Source organism: Chiloscyllium plagiosum, chromosome 13, assembly GCF_004010195.1.
Source record: "Chiloscyllium plagiosum isolate BGI_BamShark_2017 chromosome 13, ASM401019v2, whole genome shotgun sequence".
Classification (NCBI taxonomy): Eukaryota; Metazoa; Chordata; class Chondrichthyes; order Orectolobiformes; family Hemiscylliidae; genus Chiloscyllium; species Chiloscyllium plagiosum.
Genome location: NC_057722.1, coordinates 35,339,520 through 35,367,174, shown reverse-complemented (window position 1 = coordinate 35,367,174; position 27,655 = coordinate 35,339,520). Strand labels below are relative to the sequence as shown.

The 27,655-nt window shown below is 39.9% G+C and overlaps 1 protein-coding gene and 1 long non-coding RNA gene across 2 annotated transcripts in view; both read left to right on the top strand.

Moving 5' to 3' along the window:
* The first annotated feature begins 2,986 nt into the window (after positions 1 to 2,986).
* LOC122555914 lies at positions 2,987 to 13,006 on the top strand. Its single transcript, XR_006313394.1, has 3 exons — positions 2,987 to 3,513; positions 6,872 to 6,919; positions 11,840 to 13,006. It is a non-coding gene; the product is annotated as an uncharacterized LOC122555914 (long non-coding RNA).
* A 1,293-nt stretch (positions 13,007 to 14,299) lies between these two features.
* The window catches only part of LOC122556374 (TCDD-inducible poly(ADP-ribose) polymerase), a 24,814-nt gene continuing 11,458 nt past the window's right edge, over positions 14,300 to 27,655 (top strand). Inside the window, exons 1-2 of the mRNA XM_043703009.1 lie at positions 14,300 to 14,370; positions 18,267 to 18,272. Coding sequence (XP_043558944.1) covers positions 14,300 to 14,370; positions 18,267 to 18,272 — 77 coding nt within the window. The remainder of the gene's footprint in view (positions 14,371 to 18,266; positions 18,273 to 27,655) is intronic.

The window sequence follows — 27,655 nt, the reverse complement described above, 5'->3', positions numbered from 1 at the left end:
ACATGCAAACTCCACACAGACAGTCACTCGAGGCTGGAATCGAACCTGGGATCCTGGTGCTGTGAGGCTGCAGTGCTAACCACTGAGCCACAGTACCACCCATACTCTTTGATAATTCTAAAAATATGGTCTTTTCTTTTCTTTCTAAACTTTCTTGGCAAATTTGGGAATCATCTTCAAACCCAAGAACGCCTTTAGCAATTTTAAGAGACATTTCTTTCACTTTTAATTTAACCAACCACAAATAACCGAAATTAATCAAATTGTCTTTGCTGAAATTAAATCTGCTGGGATCTTTCATACCACAAGTCGGTTCAAATCTGTCCAAATTTCAGACTGGATCTGTCTAAACCTGTCCAAATTACAGACCCGAGCCCCCAAACTGTTACAACACGGCAGCAAGCCCTTCTGCTAATTAAATCAAACACACAGAAAAGCTCACCTTGCCTGGTAATCTGTTAAAATATGAGTGACAGAGAGCTCCCAAATTCCACTATTTAACAAAAAATATCAATTTATTCTTTAACACTCAAAGTGAACATTAAACAACAACTATTTACAACTCTGAGCCTCCTTTATTTTCAAGATTTGTTATCTACCTCCCACTCTACAACAATATACTGAACCAATAAAAGCCCCTATTAAATTTACAGCAACTTAATTTTCAAAACCAGACAGCAGCTGTCGACTCTGTTATCAGTCTTCCTCTGTTTGTAGATCTCCCTGGGTTGTCTTCAGCCTTCTGCTGCAAAGATGTTTCATATGAAGAAGGTACCTTTGACAGAGAGTGTGGTGAATAGCAATCTTTCAATGGCAGTTGGTGTTCTTTCTGGTTAACTGTACAAAATGCCTGCTTTTTCTTATATCTCCAACATCGGATTGTCTCATTGGTTCAATGTTGTCAAGACAGTAAAGTTTAAATTTGATTGAATTTTAGTAACATGGGGCATAATTCAAACTGATTAGTTAAATTTGAACTCTTTTTAAAACAACAAAGGTATCTAGGTTACAGCCAAATGTTACATCTTTCAATTTTCCAGCAGACTCTGTGACTGTTAGTCAGTCACATGGCAGGGGTTTGCCAGCTTTCACTCTCTCTTAAAGATACAGTACACACCTTCAACCTCATAACAGTATGAAGTGCTTAAGTTTAATAAAATGGATAGGTGGATCCTGAAATGGGGAAAGAGAGTGAGTGTGATTCAAAGGTAAGGTTACGGTAGTGGATGGCTGGTGTGGGGGGGGGGGTGCAGTGGAATGGGAGGGTGGTAGTTACAGATGCGATTAGGGACCTGGAAACATGAGAAATGCCAGGGCAAATGGGGGTTTTCTGTCTCTCACCCATTGGTTGTGATCTGACAGCACATTTGCATAGCTGAGCTCAATGTTAGGGATTAAAGACAAAAGCAATAGTTGGCAGGAGGAATTTCCATGCAGCTCCTGGCCACATAGAATTCTTTTTATAACATCCCTATCTTTTCTGCTTTGTGATCAGTCTTTAAGGACTGCCTGCTAGCTATTCCAGTACTGATATTGGCTAGATGCTAGGTATGTTGGTATGGTGCCATCATAAGATCCTCCAAAAACAGTGACAGGAAAGACAGTCCATATGCCCAGCACTGAGGCATGACACAAACCAGTTATGCAGGAAACTTCCAGGAGGCTTCCAGGAAATGGTTTAGGATGTCCTTGAAGCAGCCCTGAAAAGATTAAACACCCTCAACAAATCATGGCAACCCCCAGTTTGTGACCAACTAAAATAGAGAATGTCGTTCAGGAAAACACTGAACGCTTCAAATGACTTTGCTGGGAACATGCAGAGGTGAAATTAGGCATCACAGAAAGCATACAGACCTCCTAGCAATTCATTCATCACAGCATTCAAGTACTACCTGCACCACATGTGCCATTGATAGCTGTTCATTTTTCCAGACTGACCTTTACCCATTCTTTCTCGTTCTCTCTCTCTCTGGGCTGCATCTCCACCTATTGTTTACTGCTCCCCCCCTCTCCCCACCCCATCTCCAACATACATAACAGCCTTTCCCCAGCAACAATCATTTCTGAACAAGGGTCCCAGCCCCAAATTGTTAACTCTGCTTTCTTTCCACAGACCTACTGAGTTTCTGCAGCAATTTCTGTTTCTGACTTCCAGCATCCGGAGTTCAAAACTCTTTGTGTCCATATGTGGTAGAGCCCACATATCATGCATTAGAGTTACAAAACATTGCAGAAAGCATCGAACTGAAGTGGATTTCTCTTAGGACTGCTTAAGAGGAGAAGTGCACAGCTTGAATGGTATTTTGAATCTGAAATAATATACATTTCTCCCTGATTTGCATAGATAATTAGGCATCTATTTGAAACAAGCAGTTACTTTAGTTGCCCAGCATCAAAGTTTAGCCCTTGAGGGGAAAACCAATGATATTTAGAAATGAGTGTACTGGTTACACTTGAATAGGAAAGCTTTGGAGGGATATGGGCCAAACACAGACAAATGGGACTAGTTTAGTTTGGGAACATAGTCAGTGTGAACCAGTTGATTGAAGAGTTTGTTTCCATACTGTATCAATCTATGATTCTGTGACTCTAAATATACAAAATGACTAAGATTTATATGCCATTTGGAAGTTTTACTGTTTGTTTTCCTTATTTTCAGTATTACTGGCCTGTTCTCACCCAGTGAGGACATTGAAATTCTGCCCCACTTTCTTGACAATAAGGGAGCATAAGAATTTTCTTTTCTAATCAATAATTACAGAAAAAAACTTGTTATTTGTATAATATTTTGTCTGTGTCATTATTTTATATTTTACTAAATGACATCAAGAACTATTGTACAAGTCCCAACATATGTTCTGTTCAACTAGTCTGTACAGCTGTTGTATTTCCTCATTAAGCTCCACCCTGTTTGAAAGGCCCTGTGAGTATAAACTAGTTTCTGTCTGTCACAGCCTTACAATTCATTAAGACCCATTTGGAGAGAACTAGTTCTACTCACTCAAGTATGACGGGAGAGAACATTTTTGTTCCAAGTTCCAAGTATCTGTAATCCTTTCAAAAGTAATTGTACATTTGTGTATAAACAGAAACTACTAGTGCTTCTATTTTGTATTGTTCACTAAGGGGTCATGCTGATAAATGGAGACATAGTGATCCAAGCATTTTTATTGCTCACGCAACTTACATCAATGTTTAAATTTGTTGATTTTAATCTTTAACACCACCTAGTGGAATTTGGAAAAAGCTCATTGCCATTTTCAAATTAGAACCCATCATACAGTGCATCGAATCTACTGGCATGCTGCCATTTTCCTCACTTATATTAGTAAAGGTCCGATACTCTGAGATTCTAATTCTGAAAATTAATGAACATTATGATTAATAGGGATGACTGTCTCCATTCTACACTCTGTAGTGAAAAAGGAATATTAAAACTGGGCTGTTGAGATTATCTTCAAAGGTCGCTCGTCCTTGAACTTCCCCTGTTATAAGAGAAATGCGAGTGCTTTTGTAAGTGTGTGTTCATACCCTCTACTAATCTAAAAGGCCTTGCTGGAATACTGGCAAGTAAAGCTTCCCACAGCTTTTTCTGTTTGTAGAACTCTCACAAAACAGCAGGGTTTCTGAAGTAAAGTCTATAAACTTGACCATGATGTAACGTTGATTTGTTACTTTCCTGATCTTAATCACCAGGGTCAGATTTCTGATATATGTTTCAGAAAACACTCTTTATTTGTAAGTTGCTTCATGCTACTTAAATTAAGAAAAATCCAATTAGTGTCAGGTTTGTCTGTGCTCAAAGTAAGCGACATGTTTTAGACTGTAATGAATGCTTTCTGCACTGCTTTTTATTTCTAAACACCTTTTTAAATATTTACTGTATGACACATGAATTCTTCGAATGATGTATTCACAGCAAACAAGTTCACACCAGTGCTAAGTGTGAAGTATAAATTGGGTGTGAACAATCAAACTAATTCTGAAGTGAAGCAACATTAGACTTGCTTTGTATTTGGACTGTTCTCACGTTAGTGTGAAGTGAAACCAATTAGCACTCATGCTAAATCTGCAACAGAAATGTTCCTGTAAAGACTTTAAATAAAACTTGAGGAAAGTTGTTCAGTTGTGTCCATCTATATTATGTTGTGTATTTTCTCTTTGCCATTTTTATATGTACTGTAGTTCTTTCAAGTGTTTTCAGTTGCTATGCAGCAGAATAAGGCATACACCATCAATTAGTTGCTAGGCTGCCTTTGAGATAGTTTCCACAATTTCACCAAACGTTTTATTATTATCCATGGTTTTGGCGAACATTCTCTGTCATGTTCACCTTTGAGTAGTACCTGCAAAATCTAGTTATGCTTATATGGCACTTTGCATTGAAAGTAGACAGGCAAGAGCCTGGAAGAACACAGCAAGTCAGGCAGCATCTTCAGGATTCCTGAACCGTCGTATTTTGCACCTCCTGATGCTGCCTGGCGTGCTGTGTTCTTCCAGCCTCCTGCCTTTCCACTTTGGATTCTAGCATCTGCAGTTTTTTTTGTCTCTAACCTTCAGTTGAAAAGCATTTCTCAGGATTTAATGCTTGTAAAATGACAATTACAGGAAAATGACAATTAAAGCAACTTGATTTAGTTTGTAACTTTTAAAAAAGCGTTCTCAGAATGTGGCAAAGTGGATACATATTGCCCATCTCTAGTGTTCTGTGTTTGATACATTACAGGGGCTCACTAGGTCAATTCAGACTCATTCACACTGTTCAAAACCACAAAAGAACTGTGGGGAACAAAGCAAAAGAATTGCAGAAGCTAGAAATCAGAAATCTGAAGAAGGATCACTAGACCTGAAATGTTAACTTTACTTTCTTTCCATGGATGCTGGCAAATCTGCTGAGTTTCTCCAGCAATTTCTGTTTGTGTTTCATTCACGTCAGTGTTGGGCTGAAGTCAGATATAGATTAAACTGAGTAAAGATTGATGAGTTTCTGTCCATAAAAATCACTAATGAATTAGTTTGATTGTTACCAATGTAAAAAAGAGATTTCTAAGAGTGTTATGTTTTGGGTCTTTGTCTTAGAGTAAAATGAGAGAGGTATGTGACATTTTCTGAAGTCTGCCTAGTAACAGGCCTGAGTGACATGGCTGTTAATGATTAAACATTGATCTGTTATTTTGCTTGAAAGATGTTGAAAGGTGTTCATATTTGGACACAATGGCAGCAGCATGTTTTTTTTTAATAGTGATTACACTGCTATTCTCCAAAGACTCAGGAAGTTGTGAAGAATGTCAGGTTGTAAAGATTTATGATTTAAATTGTCTAATACTTCCACGATACTTCAGAGTTTCAATTCAAATAATTGCTAATCTGTGTTTCTCTCTGGATCCAAGGTCCATGTAGTTTTGTCCTGGAGAATGGGTCTTTGTGGTGAAGAATCTTTAGAATGTCTTTGTGAAATTGGATGACAGTTTTTCCTAAAATCCTTACCTGAAGCTCAGTTACAGTAAAAGTCTTAAAACGTGAAATCATATTTTGTTACCTGTTTAGCTATTAACTGAAAGTCCAAATTTCTTTTAAGAGTATTGATACCGATGGGGATCATAACAATAGGAATCATTAGCTTCATTGTTTTTATTCTGATATCAGTTTTTTACTTATTTATTCCAATTTTTGCATGATGAGATGCAGTCTCACCTTCTTGGGTTCACTAGTACAGCAACATGACCTTTATCTGCCATAGCCCCATATTTATTATAAAGATAAAGCAGTTTCAAATAAGTTAAGCTTGATTAAAATATACACTCTACATAAAAGTGAACAATCCCTTCAATTGACTTTTTTAATGTGTGGATGAACAGCAATAGTAGATGTGATAGTATTTTTCTGGCAATGCAGTATTAATCACAAATTCCAAATGACAGTACACTCTTCACCTTCTACATCTTCTGTCAACCTCAGTTAAGATCATATTGTAATATTATTAAAACTGGTGAGTGACAGCAGGTACCATTGTCAGATTTTACGTCCTTTAATCTATTGCCTCATATTTTTCTAAAATGTATGGACTCTAATTAATTTTGGTTCTTCTTTGATATTTAAAGGGTAATATGTATAACTGTTGCAAAAACTAGAACAGTCACAGCTTGCATGTAACTAGAATAAAAAGATTCTACTTGCCAGCCCTCCTTGATTCCTTTGTAAAAATTATAGAGAATGTAATTTTTAAAACTCCTTATAGAACATAGAACAATACAGCGCAGAACTGGCACTTCGGCCATCAATGTTGCGCTGACCTGTAAATTATTCTAAGCCCATCCCCCTACACTATCCCATCATCATCCATATGCTTATCCAAGGACTGTTTAAATGTCCCTAATATGGTTGAGTTAACTACATTGGCAGGCAGGGCATTCCATGCCCTTACTACTCTCTGAGTAAAGAACCTGCTTCTGACATCTGTCTTAAATCTATCACCCCTCAAGTTGCAGCTATGCCCCCTCATACAAGCCAACATCATCATCCTAGGAAAAAGACTCTCACTGTCCACCCTATCTAATCCCATCTAAGTGTTATGCTATCATTTATTTGTACTGTGGGAACATCTAATATTAACAGGCCTTTTTTGTATTCTAAGCATACAGGGATGTAGGTCTAATGTTAAGAACATGATATAAACCTTAACATTCATTGTTTTTTAGTTGTTTAGCATGCATTGAATTTTTGGGCCATTTAGTTTACTGTGATAAGTTTAGAATCTTGGTATTAGAACATTTTTAGCATTTTGGGCAGAATATGTTAATGAAGGTGAGTTATACAAACGTAAGTAGAAGATTTGACTTCTGATTTGCGCTAATTTTGGTAATCTTCACAGGGGAAAATTGGAGTGCCATTATATCAAACTTGCAGAGAAGAAAACGTGGTAAGGATTTCTGGCCTTTTCTGGTCTAGCTCTTTCTTTATTGATTTCCTCTAGAATTGTTGCTCATGTGGACATTGGTCTAATGATTTCTCAATTCACAGTGTCTAAGATCACCATGAAGAATGGCTATTTGAGATGCTGTTGACATCTGTAGAAGTGTACACCAGCTAAAAAATGTGTACCCCAATCAAGCACTGTCTACACTAGCTAAACTTTCTGTACACCATTGTACCCTAGCATGAATCAAGCATTTCAGGGAACAAGGGAGAAAACTTACACAAGCAAAAGATACCTTTTCTGCAATGGCACATTTTAGTCATTGAGTGATATGATTTGTGAGATTCCCACTCCGTATCTGAATAAGGTAGATAGCACACAATTTTGGCACATCCACATTATGGGCATGATTGTAGTATGTGGCAGAATTGATATCTCACCACTTCCTTCTTCTTCATGTTGTCTCTTGCTACTGTGTTCAATGAGGGTTAACCCATATTATAAACTGTGATACTGTGCTGTAGTCAGCTGCTCTTCTTGAAGGTAAACTGGCCCTTTTTTAATGACATCAATGAGCAATATTGATGGAATGGATCCAATTCCTTTTGGAAAGCTATTCTCAAAATTACTTCCCATCAGTCTTTAGTAGGGTTTTTTCTCCAGATTATGAAAGAATCACTGTACATGAAAACATTCCTACATGACACTTCTGATTCAATGCCCTTAAATCAGTGATATCTGAGTTACTGATTCTGCCACTACAAAAAGCATCTTTGAAGTTATTCCACCAAAATTTCCAAAATTTTGAAAGGCTCCAACAGACCTAGGCCTCACACACAGAAAACCCTGCAAAACACTTGACACAACTTGGATTAGCCAGAAAAAAACCCATAATTCAGCCCCATAAGAACATGGGACATGGCAGCAGAAGTAGGCCACACAGCCCATTGAGTCTGCTCCATCATTCAGTGAAATCCTCAACTTCACATGCCTACCTTTTTTCCATTACTCTTGACTCCTTTAATGACTAAAAATCTGTCTATCTCAGCCTTGAATACAATTAATGACCCAGCCTGGACAACCTTCTAAGGTAAAGAATTCCACAGATTCCTTACCGTTTGAAAGGTGAAATTCCTCCTCATCTCTGTTTTAAATGGGCAATTGTTTCTCCTACACGCTCCATAATGGGAATAATCTATCTGCATCTAACCTTCAAGAATCTTATATGTTTCCATATGTTTTCCTTGTTCTTCTGAACTGTAATTAGGGCAGGCCCCTTCTACTCAATCTCTCCTCAGAAAACTACCCCTCCATACCTATAATCAATCTAGTGAACTGTGCCAGGATATCTTTCCTTTGATAAGGGGACCAAAATTGTTACAGTATTCCAGGTATCGTCTGACTAGTGCCTTATTGTATAGTTTTAGTGAGAGTTGTTGTGTTTATATCCTCTGCCATAAAGAATGGTGCAAGTATTTATTCAACCCCTCCACCATTTCCTGGTTTCCCATACAATTTCTGTAACTTTGTTATCTAAAGGACCTATTTTCACTTAGACCTCTCTCTTCTTTTTTATATATTTAAAGAAGATCTTGCTGTCTGTTTTTTATATTATTTGCCCTCACTTTTTTCCCATCCTTCCTTTCCATCATCTTTTGTTGCCTTTTAAAATTTACCCAAACCTCTGGCTTATTCCTAATCTTGATCATGTTACATATTTTTTATTTCCATTTGATACTATCTTTAACTTCTTTAGTTAACCATGGTCAGTCTGTCCCCCTCCTTGAATCCTCTTTCTCACTAAGATATACCTTTGCTGTGAGACATGAATTTTTTAAAAAATATCTGCAATTGTTCCTTATTTTCTTTTCAGCTAAAGTTGGTTCCTTGTGACCTCCACCTAACTTTGGTCTCACCCCATGTAATTACCCTTACTTGTATTTAGGTTTAGCATTGTTATTTTCAACCTGGGTTTCTCACTCTCAAACTGAATGCTAAATTTTACCAGGTTATGGTCATTATTCTAAGGGATCTTTTGCTCTTTCATTATTTATTAAACCTGCCTCATTATACATTATTAGATCAAAAATCACATCACTTTTATCTGTGTTAATAACTTGATTTTGCCCACTCCGCCAATCTATCGCCATCTTAAATTTGTTACTAGCCTCTTCAATGTTCATTACACTTCCAAATTTCATATAATTTGCAAACTTCAAAATAATGCCCTGTATGATAATTTCAGGTCAATAATTTATATTAGAGAAAGGAGTGTTTCAAACATCAGTTTCAAAGGACTTTAGTCACTTTAGTCAGAGAAATAGCATTCCCTACAACTATCTGCATTTTACAGGTTGAACAGTTTTATATCCATGTAACTACTGCCCCAGAATTCTCATGGGTTAAAATTTTGGAAGCACCTTTTGTAAGTCTATATACACAAAATCAGTGACACCACTATTCTCAACCCTTTCTGTTATGTCATGCAAAACAAGTGGAATTTTTTCCTTTGTGCGTCAGAAAAGGCAAACACCCTAAACCATTATTTACCTACAATCAGGCAAAACTTACTTTAGTGCCAACTGGGGGTCTCTGGCTCTCTTGCTGCTTGCTGGCTTATTGTTATTTATTACACATTATATTTTCATTCTGTTCTATTACCCGATGCACTTTGTACAGTATGATCTGCCTGCACTGCATGCAAAACAAAACTTTTCACTGTACCTAGGTACAGTGTGACAATAATAAATCAAATAAAAAAAAATGTTGCTTATTCTGGATGGCCAACTCACTGCCACGATGCAAATGAGTCCTGGGTTAAATATCCTGGATTTGAATTTCAGATTTGAAAGTATTCTGTTCTTCACCTGCCCAAAATTCACTGGGAACTAAAAGTCCTTGTCTGCACTAAAATATTTGCATTCTGAGCAGAAACCTGAGGTTAATCTCAATGGCCTAGGGATGATGAGAAAATCCACTATCCTGAGAGTTCCTGCTCGAAGTGCCCATGTGAAGATGTTGTATAAGAGTGGGATTGGGCTTGCAAATTTCATCACAAAAAAATGGGTACACGGGTAGAATACTGCACCCAGCAGCCAACAGCATTAGTCAAAGAGGAGTCAACACTCCTAGCAGAAGTGAGAATCAGGTAGAGAAAAAAGATTAATGAAATTTAAGAAATTATTAACATTTTTAGAATACTCTGTAGTTGCCCTAAATTCCAATTGTATACAAGACATATTATGAGAATCATGACATTTACTGCTGCTCCATTCTCTACCATTGAGGGTGGGGAGTGTGTCTCAAAGTACATGGGAGAAAATAATTTTAACAATTTTTACTTGTTTTGAAGATATTTTTTATCAGTTTCATAACTATTTGGAGAGAAATGGGGAAATGCTCTTTAATTGACAGTCAGTCATCCAATTGGCTAAGGAAGAGCCTGCTTACCTTCCAATGGGCTTGAGAAAGTGTTGCATTGAGAGGAAGGATGTGTGAGGCTTACCAATGGCAGTGCATTATGGTGAGGGTTTTGGCAGTGGGAGGTCCTGTGGTGAAGCCTCCCAGACTCTGTTCAAACAGAATTGTTAACTCCATGACTGTATGTTTACTACAGTATTTCAGAAACTCACCTCAGAGACTTTATAAGACAATCCGGGGCTATTCCACAGAGCGTGAAGTAACTCCCTAAGACAGCTCGTCCATAGTGAAGAAAAGATACACATGCATTTCCACTGGATGTTCCTGAGCAGTTGACAATCAATTGAAACATTCTGAAGTGTAACAGAACAAATACAGCAATCAATTTATGTACAACCAACTCCCACAATCAGCAAAGTGATCACGACTAGATAATCTGTTTTCCTGATGTTGATTAAGGGATCAATATCAACAAAAATTTTCCTGTTGTTCTTCAAAATAGTGCCATAGATTTTTTGGCATATTCACTGGTCCATGGACAACAAAGGAAGGACAAATGCTGTCCTGACCTGGGATGCTAACACCCTATGAAAGATTTTTTAAAAACACCCAAACAGGCAGATGAACTTCAATTTTATTGTACCAACTGAAAAAAGAACCCAGTTCCAATAGTGCAGTACTTCCTCAGTGCTTGATGAAAGGACCAACATAGAGTTTTGTGTTTAAACTCTGGAGTGGGATTTGAACCTGGAACACTGTGACTCAGGCACGGGTGCTACCATCTGACCCACAACTAACAGTACAGTAGTGTCAAAAATAATACACTATGTTCAGGAACTAAATTCAAAACATGTTTTGCTCATGTATATAGCACTAGGACAAGAAGAAATTATTGGCCAATAATGTTTGAATAGTGCATGATGGACCAGAAATCCCACAGAAATAAATGCATACTGTTCTGTGAAATCATTATAATTCTTATGAAATTAACTTAATTGAGCAGCCATGGCAGACACAATTGTCCATCTTCTGAATTAAAGTGCCTCTATTCAGGTTTGTGTCTCATTGGAGGATGTGATGGACCTAGAAGGCACATTTATAATGAGGCAAATCCTTGCAACATGCTTGTGGCTGGAAGAGGAACCTGGTCAGCTATCCTTGATGTGGAATGACGTCCCTCAATCTTACAGCCTTGGGTGAAGGCAAGTGACATTTCCACAAAAAACTAGACATGAAAACAGCCATAAGCATGTGCTTTGTCTGCCTCATCTGTTATTAGACAAAGATAACCTATGTTTTCTTACTGTGAAAGCAGCAATTTTTCTCTTGACTTATTTTAAGACCTAATTTTTAATTGCATTCTGCTAAAATTAGAAAAATGACATTGTTGTTATCACAGCTTTATGCACGTTTGTATATTGTAACATTTTTCATTTACCTCCCTGCTCTTAGAAAACAAAATTATAAGGGGTAAAATTTAACAGATTTTTCTTTTCATTGAAGGTAATTCCAATGGGAAATTCAAGCTAAAATCAGACTTATTCTGTTGGAAACTGTTGGAAAATTCCAGTTCAATCATTATTTGGTGCAATGTGTTGAAGCTATTTCAGTTATGCAGAAAGAATGAAGAAATTGAGGCATTTCCTTTGGGGAGGAGAAGATTGAGAGAAGTTCTGAGAAGAAGGCACAGACTTAAGGTCATTTGCACGGGAATTAAAAGCGACTTGAGGATCAATTTCTTCCCACAGCAAATGTTAGAATCTGGAGTGCATTGACTGATTTGGGGTGGAGGCAGTGTAAATTGAGATGGAGAGGGATATGGACTATTATCTGAAAGGAAATAAACTGAAGTGTTATGAGGAAGGCACATTGGAGTAGCACCAGGTGATTTACACAGACATTACAAGTAGAATGTCTTCTGTGCTGTAAATATTCTGTGATTCTACAAGAAATTAGCAACAAAAGATAGATTTGAGCTGGATACTTAAATAATATCTGATAATGATATAATAAGGATCCCTCTATTTTCATAATGGAATCAGTCCAGTCACTCTGTACAGAACGTATTCTATAATTTCTTAAAATCACAGTAGAAATGGAGGTGAGAATAATAATTGTCCTAATGAATTGTCTGAAGAGATAAGAACAAGGACATGCTGAACTTTACAGAAGAAGGTTATAGATAAATCATATTCTAATTTCAACAAGTAAATATTCTGCAGTTTTTAATCAACTGATTTCTATTAAATCATTACAAGGCAGTTGATACAATGATAACAGTGGCAGGGGTCCAATGCATTTTTCTAGAATATTATGAGTTTTTTTTATTTTACTGAAAATTTGAAGGTATGTTACCAATGTACTGTACTCAATTAGCCTACGCATGCAACCACAGATGTTTATCTAGACATATATCCAAGAACAGCTTGACTTTCTTCTCTTGTGCAAAGTTAATTTCAACATTATAAGGTAAAAACATCTCTTAGAATTGTACTGATGCTCACTGTCACATAAATTGTTTCATTTCTTGGGCATATTTCGTTATTTTTACTGGCATTCAGGGTTGATCATTCATTCCAGAAGCTGACTAATTTTACTTCCATTCATTTTAAAGGAAGTGAAAATCGAGTAACCTACAACGCTAGCTTTATATCCTTATGGTGGTTTGAAATTGATCCCTACCGATATTGGTTGTGGAGTATAATAGTGAATAGAGTGAATAATTGGAATCAATAGTACTAATCAGAGATAGAATGGTAAATTTTAGGTCAAATATTTTCTCTGGTCTCTGCAATTGGAAACATATTGTATACATTTTTAGTAAAATTAGAACAATATTATAATTGAATATGTAGCTGAATTTAATAGAATTGATGGTCAGATGAAATCTTTCTGCTACACTGTTGATTTTGTTGCCTGTAGTGATCAAAAGAAATCTCCCTTGATTTCCACCATCAATAATTCTCAACCTTTAAGTCTATTTCTAGGTAGGTGCCCATAGTTAAATATATTTCTCAGAAATGTTATTGGTGAACATTATAATTTTGTGATTGCTGCTCCAGTAAATTAAAACGACAGAAGGCATTGGTTTCCAGCTCTAATCTTCAGGTGGAGATTGGATACTTTCCAACAAGGGGAGATATTGGGAGATATTTGCTTGGCTCAGAGTAGCACTGAATGAACCTTGAAGCAAGTTATTTTGTTGGCTTTTAGGTTGAGGCACAATTTATTGTTAGGAGGTGTTACTGCATTTTGGAACATCAACTAGCTAATCCTGGCATGGCAATCATAGTCCTGTTTACACATGTAAATTTATGAACATCACATTACGCTGAAACAGTTATCCCACTCCATGTTTAAGTAAGTGTAGGTGTCATTAAGATTAAAACTCTTACAGAAGTATATCAGAAGTAAAATGTCACCAGCAATATTCAAATATTAACATAGCCTATTATTCGATTTTGGCCTGTTTATGTACTGCATAATTCTAAGATTATGTTATGAATGGAAACAACATGCTCACATGAGGAATAATCTAATGTTCTGATAGAATCTCTAGATTTTCCTATTAAAACATAAGATCAAACACCGTGCCAACCATATATGTCTGAAACAACAATCAGAGTACAATTGATTCTCATGAAACTTTGTTTGACTGGCAACCCAAAGCTCATGCATTCTGAAAATCAAGACAACCGTTTCAGTCCATACAGTTGCATCACTACCAACTGTTGTGGTTGAACAGTTCCACATTGAAATTCAGCAATTCACTCATCAAATGAAGATTTAAAATTTTATAAGACTGTGAATGATTCCTATGTACTGAAGACAAATCGAAGTTGCAGACCATTCTACTGAAGAGTGCAATTTTGATATGTAATTTTCCAATACTCCATTTTTAAAGTGAGTTCAATAATAAGAGTATTTACCTAATGGGAATCATTATTTTGTGTATCCAATATAATGTTTTATAAATTAGCAAAGGAAGATGCCATGAATATATCAACATTTTATGCATTAATAACAAGTTCAGAGTAAGTTTCAGGAGCAATGCCACCACCAATTGCATAGCCAGCTGATACTTAGGGACTGAGATTTGGGTAGCTTGACAGAAAATTATAGGTGCATTCTGCCCTATTTGCAATTATTGATTTAAATAGATAGAAAATCATAGCCAATGAATCTGTAATTTTATATTGCCTGTCAAATTATGGTGGTGGGAAGGATTGTCAGAGAACCTCATCCTACACTCATATAATAGAAAGATTCTGCAGTCCTCACTTTCTCCTAACAGAAAGAATCTGTTAAGCAAAATAATAAAGGCTAACTGGCAGCCATGAACCTGCTCCAGCATGAGAGACAATGCTACGTTTCTAATAATTTCATCATGTATATGATAATTTTTGGTATAAAGAAGCCCATTCTGAACAGAGATACTGAGGGAGGTGATAAGTGCAGGGAAATTGAACACAGAATTCTGACACAGTGAATTGAGGAGGAATGCTGAATGAGGATAATGAACATGGATCAAAGCAGCAGGCATAGACAGGAATGAGAACACTGACCCTGAGAATCAAACAGGATTGGAGGAGCTGGGTACTGAGGAAATATACCAGGAAAATATGTTAAACACCTACAGTTGTTGACTTTGAAAGCTGACATACTCCAGAATTTGGAATAGAACATTAAAGATCTTTTTGAATAATTTTATTGCTTATCACTAACTTCATGTCAGACAAGGTTTGAATGCCTTAAAAAAAAGAAAAAAATTATAGCTGGAAGAATAACATACAAATCCACTATGCTATCCAGTTACTGATAGCTGTGTTTTTTTCAGACAAATGTATAGATATGCTCAGTGAATGTGTGACATAGTGGCTCAGTAGTTAGCATTGCTGCCTCACAGCGCTGCGGAACCAGGTTTGATCCCAGCCTTGGGTGACTGTTTGTGTGGAGTTTGCACATTCTCCCTGTATCTATGTGGGTGTGCTCTAGTTTCCTCTCACAGTCCAAAGATGTGCAGGTAAGGTGTATTGGCCATGCTAAATTGCCTATAGTGTTAGGTGCATTAGTTAGGGTCTGGGTGGTTGGTGTGGACCTGAAGGGCCTGTTTCCACACTGTAGGGAATCTAATCTAGAATGTACTGTATATAGAACATAGAAACGTAAGCAAAGAATAGGCCTTTAGGCCCACGATGTTGTGCCGAGATTTAATCCTAATGTAAAATATAGTAACTTAACCTACGCACCCCTCAACTCACTGCTATCCATGTGCATGTCCAGCAGTCGCTTAAATGTCCCCAATGACTTCGCTTCCACCACCTCAACTGGCAACGCATTCCATGCATTCACAACTCTCTGCGTAAAGAACATATCTCTGATGTCTCCTTTACACTTTCCTCCTAATATCTTCAAACTATGGCTTCTCGTACCAGTCAATCCTGCCCTGGGGAAAAGTCTCTGGCTATTGACTCCACCTATTCCTCATTATTTTGTATACCTCGATCAGGTCTCCTCTCTTCCTCCTTCTCTCCAGAGAGAAAAGTCCAAGCTTATTCAACCTTTCTTCATAAGGCAAGCCCTCCAGTCCAGGCAGCATCCTGGTAAACCTTCTTTGCATCCTCTCCAAAGCCTCTGTATCTTTCCTATAGTAGGGCGACCAGAACTGGACACAATATTCCAAGTGTGGTCTCACCAGGGACTTGTAGAGCTGCAGCAAAACCTCGCGGCTCTTAAACTCGATACCCAGCTAATGAAAGCCAAAACACCATATGCTTTCTTAACAACCCTATCCACTTGGGTGGCAACTTTAAGGGATCTATGTACTTGCACACCGAGATCCCTCTGTTCCTCCACTCTGCCAAGAATCCTGTCTTTAATCCTATATTCAGCATTTGAGTTTGACCTTCCAAAATGCATCACTTCACATTTATCTAGGTTGAACTCCATCTGCCATTTCTCAGCCCAGCTCTGCATCCTGTCTATGTCATGCTGCAGCCAGCAGTAGCCCTCTATACTATCAACGACACCTCCAACCTTTGTGTCATCTGCAAATTTACTAACCCACCCCTCAACCTCCTCATCCAAGTCATTTATAAAAACTACAAAGAGTAGTGGCCCAAGAACAGAGCCCTGCGGGACCCCACTCAATATTGTCCTCCAGGCAGAATATTTTCCATCTACAACGACTGTCTGCCTTCTGTCAGCCAGCCAATTCTGAATCCCGATAGCCAAATCTCCCTGTATCCCATACTTCCTGACTTTATGAATGAGCCTACCATGGGGAACCCTATCAAATGCCTTGCTGAAATCCATATACATCACATCCACTGCTCTACCGTTGTCGACCTGTCTTGACACCTCCTCAAAGAACTCCATAAGATTTGTGAGGCATGACCTGCCCCTCACAAAGCCATGCTGACTGCCTTTAATCACACTATGCTTTACCAAATAGTCATAAATCCTATCCCTCAGAATTCTTTCCACAACTTTGCTGACCACAGACGTAAGACTGACTAGTCTGTAATTGCCAGGGATTTCCCTAATAGCCTTCTTGAAAAGTGGAGAAAGTGAGGGCTGCAGATGCTGGAGATCAGAGCTGAAAATGTGTTGCTGGAAAAGCACAGCAGGTCAGGCAGCATCCAAGGAACAGGAGAATCGACGTTTTGGGCATTCCTGAAGAAGGGCTTATGCCCGAAACGTCGATTCTCCTGTTCCTTGGATGCTGCCTGACCTGCTGCGCTTTTCCAGCAACACATTTTCAGTTCTTGAAAAGTGGAACAACATTCACCTCCTTCCAATCCTCTGGTACGATTCCCATGGAGAGTGAGGAGGCAAATATCCTCACCAGTGGCTTAGCAACCTCCTTTCTCGCTTCCCAGAGCAGCCTGGGATAAATCAGGTCTGGCCCTGGAGACTTATCAATCTTAATGTTTTCCAAAGTTTCCAGCACATTAACTTCATCAATCTTGATCTGGTCAAGACTGTATCCCAGCTCCTTTAAGTTTTCATTTACAACAAGCTCCCTTTCCTTGGTGAAAACTGAAGCAAAAAACTCATTTAGGGCTTCCCCTATCTGCTCAGACTCCACGCACAAGTTCCCTCCGCTATCCCTGATCGGTCCTACCTTCTCCCTGAACATTCTCTTATTCCTCACATATGAGTAAAACGCCTTTGGGTTCTCCCTAATCCGTCTTGCCAAGCCTTTTTCGTTCCCCCTCCTGGCTCTCCTCAGTCCATTTCTGAGCTCCTTTCTAGCAAGCCTGTAATCCGCTAAAGCTGTGCTAGATCCTTGCTTCCTCCACCTTACGTAAGCTGCCATTTTCCTTTTGACGAGAAGCTCCTCTGTTCTCGCCATCCATGGTTCCTTTATCTTACCCCTTCTTACCTGTCTCAGAGGAACAAATTTGTGCATCACTCGCAACAGCTGCTCCTTAAATATTCTCCATATGTCTGCTGTGCCTTTCTGTGGAACAATTGCTCTCAGGCTGTACTTCACAACTCCTGTCTGATAGCGTCATAATTTCCTTTTCCCCAATTAAATATCTTCCCTCAGTAACTGCTTCTTTCACTCTCCAAAGCTAAGCTAAATATGAGGCAGTTGTGATCACTTTCACCAAAGTGCTGTCCCACCATGAGATCTGACACCTGTCCTGACTCGTTGCCGAGCACCAAATCCAAAATGGCCTCTCCATTCGTCGGTCTGTCTACATACTGAGCAAGGAAACCCTCCTGAACACACCTGACAAAAACGGCTCCATCCAAACCATCTGCACTTAGGATGTTCCAGTCAATATTGGGAAAGTTGAAATCACCCATAACAACAACCCTACTACTTTTGCATTTTTCCAGAATCTGCCTGCCAATGCGATCTTCAATCTCTCTACTGCTATTAGGTGGTCTGTAGAAAGCCCCCAATGTGGTGGCTGTTCCCTTGCTGTTCCTAACTTCCACCCATACTGACTCAGTGGACAAACCTTCCTCAACAACCTTTGTTTCTGTAACTGTGATGCACTCTCTGATTAGCAATGCTACACCCCCTCCTCTTTTTCCACCCTCCCTGTTCTTTTTGTACATTCTAAACCCTGGAACATCAAGCAACCATTCCTGTCCCTGTGAAACTCACGTCTCCGTTATGGCCACAACATCGTAGCCCCAAGTACTGATCCATGCTCTAAATTTGTCACTCTTATTCCGAACACTCCTTGCATTAAAGCTGACACACTTTCACCGATCCCTATGTTCCATCGCATGAGAAACCTTCCTGATAGATTCAATATATCCTGTCACTGTCCTGTCTGCAACAGATTCCCTCTCAGACATGTGGCTCTGATTTCCATCCCCCCTGCTAAACTAAACCCTCCTGAATCACATGAGCAAATCTCCCACCCAGGACATTTGTGCCCCTCCAGTTCAGGTGCAACCCGTCCTTCATGTACAGATCCCACCTTCCCCAGAAGGTATCCGAATGGTCTAGGTATCTGAAGCCCTCCCTCCTGCACCAGCCTCGCAACCACGTGTTGAGCTGCATTCGCTGACTGTTCTTCATTTCACTATCTCGTGGCACCGGTAGCAAACCTGAGATCACTACTCTACTCGTCCTGCTCTTCAGCTTCCAACCCAACTCTCTGTAGTCACTTTTCAGATCCTCAATCCCTTTCCTGGTTATATCATTGGTGCCAATATGTACTACGATTTCCAGCTGCTCACCCTCCCCCTTCAGAATCTTGTAAACCCAATCGGTGACATCCTGGACCCTGGCACCAGGGAGGCAACATACCTTCTGGGAGTCCCATTCCTGACCACAAAATCTCCTGTCAATCCATCTAACTATTGAATCCCCTACCACTCGCGCTTTTCTAATTCCTCCCCTTCCACTCTGAGCCACAGTGCTAGGCTCAGTGCCAGAGACCTGACAACTATGGCTTTCCCTTGGTAGGCTGTCCCCACCAGCAGTATCCAAAACGGTATACTTATTGCTGAGGGGAACGGCCACAGGGGATCCCTGCTCTGATCGTTGGTTCCATTTCTTCCCCCTGATTGTAACACAGTTGTGCTTATCCTTTGTCTGGGGAGTGACCACCTCGCTGTACATCCTGTATTTCAGTATTTTAAATACATTTCAATATTTTAAATACAATATTGAATTGATTAAATCATGGAGATTCTATCTCTCAAAATTGTGTTCCCAGAAACTAAAATCGTGGCAAAATCTACATGCACTGATAAAATTGCATCTTGGGCTGATTAATATTTAAGACAGATTGTATTATTTCATCCCAACCTTCAACCAAAGTAACACTTCTGATCTCAACTCTTCAGACTTTTTCCAGCAGTCATCCAGGAGGCTCTCAAGCACCTCCTAGTGGTCTGTTTTAAACAACACCAATGAAGACATGAAAACATGTTGCTCTTCTGCGTGCCGTGACTAGGAATTGTACATAATACTGACAAGGAGAAATTGAGAAAAATGTCTTCAAAGTAGGATGGCTCTCCTTGCCAACGAAAAGAACAAATAATTTGATTCCTTTCGTAGTTAGCAAAATACCATAGCAACTTAATTGCTTCCATACATTTCCTGGAGTGTTTTCACTTATGGGTGTATTCAGGAAAACAGACATGAACACAATCAAAGACTACAGGAAAGCTATTGGGAGTGACAGTGCAAATAAAGGAAAAGCAAGATCATGAAGTTGAAATGATGTTAAGCTCCAAGCTGAAAATGTTTGGTTTTCTTGAGAGTCATTCCACCCTTTTAAAGAAGGAAGACATAGTAGCAGTAAGTAACACTCAGTCAGTAGCAGTCACATGACTTGCAGTCTTCTTTAGACTCCAGGCAGCTGCAGGAACAAATAGAGGATTAAGATTCCAACTGGACTAGATAAGGTAAATGAAATGAGGTTGTTCCAATGGCAGAGGAATCCAGAACCAGGGGTTACAGTCTAAGGATATGGTAGGTCATTTAGACTGAGGTGAGGAGAAATCTCTTCACCTAGACAGTGATGAGCCTGCGGAATTATCTGCCACTAAAGGCAGTTGAGACCAAAACATTAAATGTTTGCAAGAGAGAGTTGGTTATAGTTCTTAGAGCTAACGGGAAATGGGAGAAAGCAGGAACAGATACTGAGTTGGTTGATCAATCATGATCATATTGAATGGTTGAGGAGAATTGAAGGACTGAATGGCCTATTCCTATTTTCTATGTTTCTATGATTAAGAGAAGGTAATGGCAGTCACTGAGGGTACCTGGATATTGTCATGACAGCTTTTCGTTTGTTTTGTTTGTATCAAATCCTGCTTTATTTTTAGTGATGCTCCAATTCCAGTAGGATCATAAGAAATATCTTGGATTATCATTTTTACGAGATAATTACAAACCATCAAGATTCAATATAAACTTGCAGAAAAATAAATTAGAAATTTTAGATAGAACAATTATTTGAAATAAATGCATAGTATTCAGTTGAAAAGATTTTCCCCTAATCAAAGAATGATAGAAAGTCACATTTTATAGCTGCAAAGATATGACTAAGAGAATTGACTGAGATTACACTCACTGTCAAGCTTTTCCACCTTCTCTAAAGATAAGTGCTTAACCTCTATTCATTCTGTCTCTGGTTTCTGTTTAGTCCTTCTTTTGTAGCTTGCACTTTGCACCATTAGCTATAGCTTTCACTTTTACTGTCTGTAATCTGATTGTGTCAATCTGTACTATACTAACTTTCTCATTGCAGCTTGCTTTGAATTAAAATTCCTTCATAAAGTCTATTATAGTGTAACTTCTGGCTCTCATTCCATAAATGGATTCATATAATGGACATGGAACAGCTGTAGCCATGTTGATTAATCATACGTTGCTTCAGGAAACTAACTATTTCGATAATGATGTGCAGCTTATAATTAAAACTTGCAGGTGGAAAGCATGTTATATTAGTTCACATTTCTCATGTGGCACCACAAGATGCATGGTCTTTGCTAATTTGTTTTGTTAATGGTCAATTAGGATAACAATCGTCATCAATAGTGGGATTTAACAACTGTCCCTTTAAACAGGTATGATCATCAAATTCTAATTTATTAGCAAAACAGAAATTAAATTAAAACATGTCCATCTGTACTCCTGTCTCCTTGATGCACATCACTTTAGGAAGGCCTCAAACATACTTCTAGACATTGTAGATTCCCTCTCTAGTGATATATAGGCACAAATATAGCCAGGGTATACAGGTAAATTGTTCTTTATTAATTATGAGACAGAACAGGCCAAATCCTTAACAATCTGGCACGGTGGCTCAGTGGTTAGCACTGCTGCCTCACAGCACCAGGGTCCCAGGTTCAATTCCAGCCTTAGGTGACTGTCCGTGTGGAGTTTGCACATTTTCCCCGTGTCTGCGTGGGTTTCCTCCAGGTGCTCTGGTTTCCTCCCACATCACAAAGATGTGCAGGTTAGGGTGAATTAGCCATGCTAAATTGCCCATAGTGTTAGGTGCATTAGTAAGAGGGAAATGGGACTGGGTGGGTTACTCTTCAGAGGGTCGGTGTAGACTTGTTGGGCCGAAGGGCCTGTTTCCACACTGTAGAGAATCTAATCTTTAAAAAAAACCACATGGTTAGCCACGTTGAATTCATGCCTACATAATACAGTCCCAAATCAATTCCTGACATAAATATTTTCTGAGTTTTTTGGTGAGAAAATCTCAAAGAGAACAGACAGACTCATGGGAGAAGTATAAATGTATGCATAACAAGTGATTAGATGACTCTGGAAAAGAATATTTATCAATTGGGAATATAGTATCAAAGAGAGAATCGGAGAATGAGCTTCCAAAGGGAAAAAAAAGGTTTCAAAACAGAGATTCAGTGTCAGTGGTTCTATCTGCAGCTGTGATGAGGTAAGAGACCAATGAACATGAATATCATGCGACATGAGAAGACATCAGCTAATATATTCAATAAGTTCTTGGGTTACTGTACAGCAGTATGTGTAGTTCATGAACAGCAAAATCTTCCTCCAAGATAATTTAAGCTTGTCATATCTGATAGCATACAAGTTGCTGTTTACCTTACTATGAGAAAGTATTGCTTTAGAATCATGTTTGTCAGGGAATTAAACCATGTATTCAAACTCTGCAGCTTTAATATACCCATATAATCTTAAGTGTCATAATTGAGACGCAAGTGAAGCTGAGCTTGCACATTTGTTCATAACTACATGGAACTGTACTGAACTAAGAAATAACTGATAATGGATGTGTAAGGATCCTCTTACTAGGAAAGTTCTTGATGAGAAGCTAACGCCCATCACTGGGGCAAAATAAATTATAAGCCCTGATAACTGGTCAACTGGCTCACATAATTTGTATGTGAGGGGGACTAACTAATAACCTAACTGTTTAGATTATCAGAAAGGAGGTCAAGGGGAGTTCTTGTAGTGCAGTGGTAATATCCCTATCGCTAGACCAGGAGGCCCAGGTTCAAGTCCTATCTGCTGCTGAGGTGTGTAATAGAATCTCTGCAGGTTTATTAGAAAATATCTAACAGAAAGATGATCAAAACCACATTAGTTGTGGTAGAGAGGATAAAGATCAAAAGTGAAGGAACTGTTGCCACCTGGGGACAGAAAATTACAAAGCTCTGAGAAGTCCACAAGATGAATCCAGGCTAGTTTATGCACGCTCCATTGTTCACAGTCAAAATGGTAAGTATGATCTGTTAAGCTGTGTTATTTAATATTTTGTTATCATTTATGCCAACTAAGTCTTTTCACAGATGGAATTTAATTTAGATAAATGCGAAGTGTTGCACTTTGTTAAGGCAAATCAGGGCAGGACCTATACAGGTTGTTCTCCTTTAACGCACATTTTGTCAGTACGATTTGGCTGTAACGGGTTGGTGAATTGGGGAAATTTTTTTTAAAAATCCAAACTCCTATTGGCTATTACGCAATGCTAACCCCACTTCCCTTCAGTCCATTCTAGGCATTTACTTAAGGTCAAAAGAGAGATTTGACTTCGGGGCAATTTTTTTCTGACCTTACTGTTGATGTTTTCAGGATGTTTTTAGAGATTACTGCAGAAAAAAACATTTGAATTTCAAGATTACCCCCATTCTGGACAATGCACTAAGCCATCCTCCCACCATTGGTGAACTTTCTGAAAAAATCAAAGTGCTATTTCTACCTTCAAAAACAACCTCTTTCATTCAACTCATGGACTAAGGTGCAATAGCAGCTTTTCAAGCTTATTATTTAAAGCGCACATTCAGGAAGCTGATTGCAGTTACTGAGGGGGACAATGAGGACAGTGTGTTCTTCAATTTTGGAAGAGCTTTAACAAGAAGAATGTTATTAACATCATTGTGGAGGTGAGGGGTGATGTCAGTATGGACTGCTTGCATGCAGTTTGACAGAAACGTCTCCCACATTTTCTTCATGATTTTCTTCCAGCAATCAAAGAACATTGTGTCGCTCCTGCAAAGCAAGTTAGATTTGAAGTAGTGGAGACTGATCAAGTGGAGACTTGTCATGTGGGGGAAATTGAAATTTGAGATGAAGTTGATGATGTCCAGGATGTAGCACCACAAGGACGTTCCACTTCTCTTTTGTCTTCAATCCTGGGGGAAGCTGAGAAGCAGTTGCAGTTCTTAGAAGACAATGACTACAAGCAGGATAGCAGTGGCATAAAGTCTTATCTGGCAGCCTATGAACATCTCCTTCATGAAAGAAGAAAGATAGCAAAGCAGCAAAAATTAGATGCCTTTTTTAAGCCAGCCCCTAGGAAACAGTCTGAGGACGATGAACCACAGCCATCCACTTTTAAACTAAATATTTTCTTTTGTTGTAGCCCTGCACCCAGAAGGGCACCTGACATTGATGTGACCCTCAGTTCCTGTCTTAATACAGTACTGTAACTCAGCATACTCAGAAACCTGTTAAAGTGTTAAATTTATTGTATTATTTCATTTAAATATATGGTTTTAACATTTACTTAGGCTGTGCTATCATTTATATTAGACTATTATTTTTGTTTTGATTTTTACTGATTCATCCCAACCCTGTTTTTCCCAAAGGCCCCATTATTTCTATAACACAATTTTCTATAACATAAGGTCGCATGAGAATGCAATTACAGCATTATAGCAGAACGGACTGTACACTTAATGATCTTGGGGTGCAGGTTCATAATTCCTTGTAAGTGGAGTTGCAGGTGGACAGGGTAGTGAAGAAGGCATTTGGTACATTTGCTTTTATTTGTTAGTGCATCGAGTATAGGAGTTGAGATATCATGTTCTCGCTGTACAAGACATTGGTTAGCCCATCTTTAGAATACTGTGTTCAGTTCTGGTCTCCTTGGTGTAGGAAAGATGTTGCTAAATTTGAAAGAGTTCAGAAAGGTTTACATGGATGTTGCTGGGATTGGAGCATCTAAGCTAAATGGAGTGGCTGAATAGGCTGGGGCTATTTTCTCAGGAGCATCAGAGTCCAATGGGTGACCTTACAGAGGTTTATAACGGTCAAGAGGGACATGTTAGGGTGAATAGCCAAGGTTCTTTTCCCAGGGTAGGGGAACCTAAAACTAGAGGGCATAGGCTTAAGATCAGAGGGGAATGATTTAAAAGGGACCTTAGGCACAATTTTTACACACAGAGGATGGTAAGTGTATGGAATGAGCTGCCAGAGGAAGTGATGGAGGGTGGTACAATTACAACATTTAAAAAGACATTGAGATAGGTACATGAATGGGAATGGTTTAGAGGGCTCCACCTCCTCCAAGACTTCCGTTTCCCCGGCCCCCAATACCTCATCTTCACCATGGATATCCAATCCCTCTACACCTCCATCTGCCATGATCAGGGCCTCCAAGCCCTCCGTTTCTTCGTCTCCTGACGTTCCCAACAGTACCCTTCCACTGACACTCTCATTCGTTTGGCTGAACTGGTCCTCACCCTCAACAATTTCTCCTTCGAATCCTCCCACTTCCTCCAGACCAATGGGGTAGCCATGAGCATCTGTATGGGCCCCAGCTATGCCTGTCTCTTTGTTGGCTACGTAGAACAGTCCATCTTCTGTAGTTACACCGGCATCACTCCCCACCTCTTCCACCGCTACATTGGCGACACCTCGTGCTCCCGCGAGGAGGTTGTGCAATTCAGCAACTTCACCGACACATTCCACCCTAACCTTAAATTTACCTGGACCAGCTCTGACACCTCCCTCCCATTCCTGGACTTCTCCATCTCCATTAATGACGACCGACTTGACACTGACATTTGTTTACAAACCCACCGACTCTCACAGCTACCTGGATTACACCTCTTCCCATCCTACCTCCTGCAAAAATGCCATCCCGTATTCCCAATTACTCCGCCTCTACTGTATCTGCTCCCAGGAGGACAAGTTCCACCACAGAACACACCAGATGGCTTCCTTCTTTAGAGACCACAATTTCCCTTCCCACGTGGTTAAAGATGCCCTCCAATGCATGCCGCACCTCCGCCCTCAGACCCCACCCCTCCAACCGTAACAAGGACAGAACCCCCCGGTGCTCACCTTCCACCCTACCAACCTTCGCATAAACCAAATCATCCGATGACATTTCCGCTACCTCCAAACAGACCACACCACCAGGGATATATTTCCCTCCCCACCCCTTTGAGCCTTCCATAAAGACCATTCCCTCCGTGACTACCTTGTCAGGTCCACGCCCCCAACAACCCACCCTCCCATCCTGTCATCTTCCCCTGCCACCACAGGAATTGCAAAACCTACGCCCACACCTCCTCCCTCACCACCATCCAAGGCCACAAAGGAGCCTTCTACATCCATCAAAGTTTTACCTGCACATCCGTTGTATCCGTTGCTCCCGAAGTGGTCTCCTCTACATTGGGGAGACTGGACACCTCCTAGCAGAGCACTTTAGGGAACATCTCCGGGACACCCGCACCAATCAACCAGACCACCCTGTGGCCCAACATTTCAACTCCCCCTCCCACTCAGCCGAGGACATGGAGGTCCTGGGCCTCCTTCACCACCGCTCCCTCACCACCCGATGCCTGGAGGAACTCCCTGACCTATCACCTCCATCCCCATCCCCATTCACCTATTGTACTCTATGCGACTTTCTTCCCAACCCCATCCTCCTCTCATTTATCTCTCCACCCTGCAGGCACTCTGCCTCTATTCCTGATGAAGGGCTTTTGCCTGAACGTCGATTTTCCCGCTCCTCGGATGCTGCCTGAACTGCTGTGCTTTTCCAGCACCATTCTAATCTAGAATCTGGTTTCCAGCATCTGCAGTCCTTGTTTTTACCAGGGTTTAAAGGACTACGGGCCAAATGTTGGCAAATGGGACTAGATTAGTTTAGGATTTCTGGTCAGCACAGACGAGTTGGACCTAAGAGTTTGTTTCTGTGCTGTAGAACTCTACGATTCTATGACACTTTGTTACAATTTGACAATCTTGCTATCGATTTATTTATCACGGCCAAATCCTTTACATCACAGCCTGCATGATGACATTTCTATTCAACCTGAACTTTGTGTTACAATATATCTGGAGCAGGCGAGACTTGAAGCCAACAGGTAGGGACACTACCACTATGCTATAAGAACCCCTCATAACCTGTATGTATGTTCAGCACAGATATAGGATGCAAACAAACTTGCATTTGGAATGAAAACCTGTTCCAAGTTTGACTTTTTCACATTATTATAATGCACAAGTTGAACTACAAGTGAACACCCGTAAATGTCTCAGAGACAGAAGTAGCCATAACATAAATCACACCATGATATTCACAGAATCACAAGTGTTGCAGCGCAGGAGGAGGCCATTTGGCCATCATGCATTGGCTTAAATGAGCATCATCACCTACGTTCGGGACACCACCCATGCCCTCCACCTGCTCCATGATTTTCGCTTCCCCGGCTCCCAACGCCTTATTTTCACCATGGACATCCAGTCCCTGTACACCTCCATCCCCCACCACGAAGGACTCAAAGCCCTCCGCTTCTTTCTTTCCCGCCGTACCGACCAGTACCCTTCCACTGACACCCTCCTCCGACTGACTGAACTGGTCCTCACCCTGAACAACTTCTCCTTCCAATCCTCCCACTTCCTCCAAACGAAAGGAGTAGCCATGGGCACCCGCATAGGCCCCAGCTATGCCTGCCTCTTCGTAGGATATGTGGAACAATCCATCTTCCGCAACTACACTGGCACCACCCCCCACCTTTTCCTCCGCTACATCGATGACTGTATCGGAGCCGCCTCGTGCTCCCACGAGGAAGTTGAACAGTTCACCCACTTCACCAACACCTTCC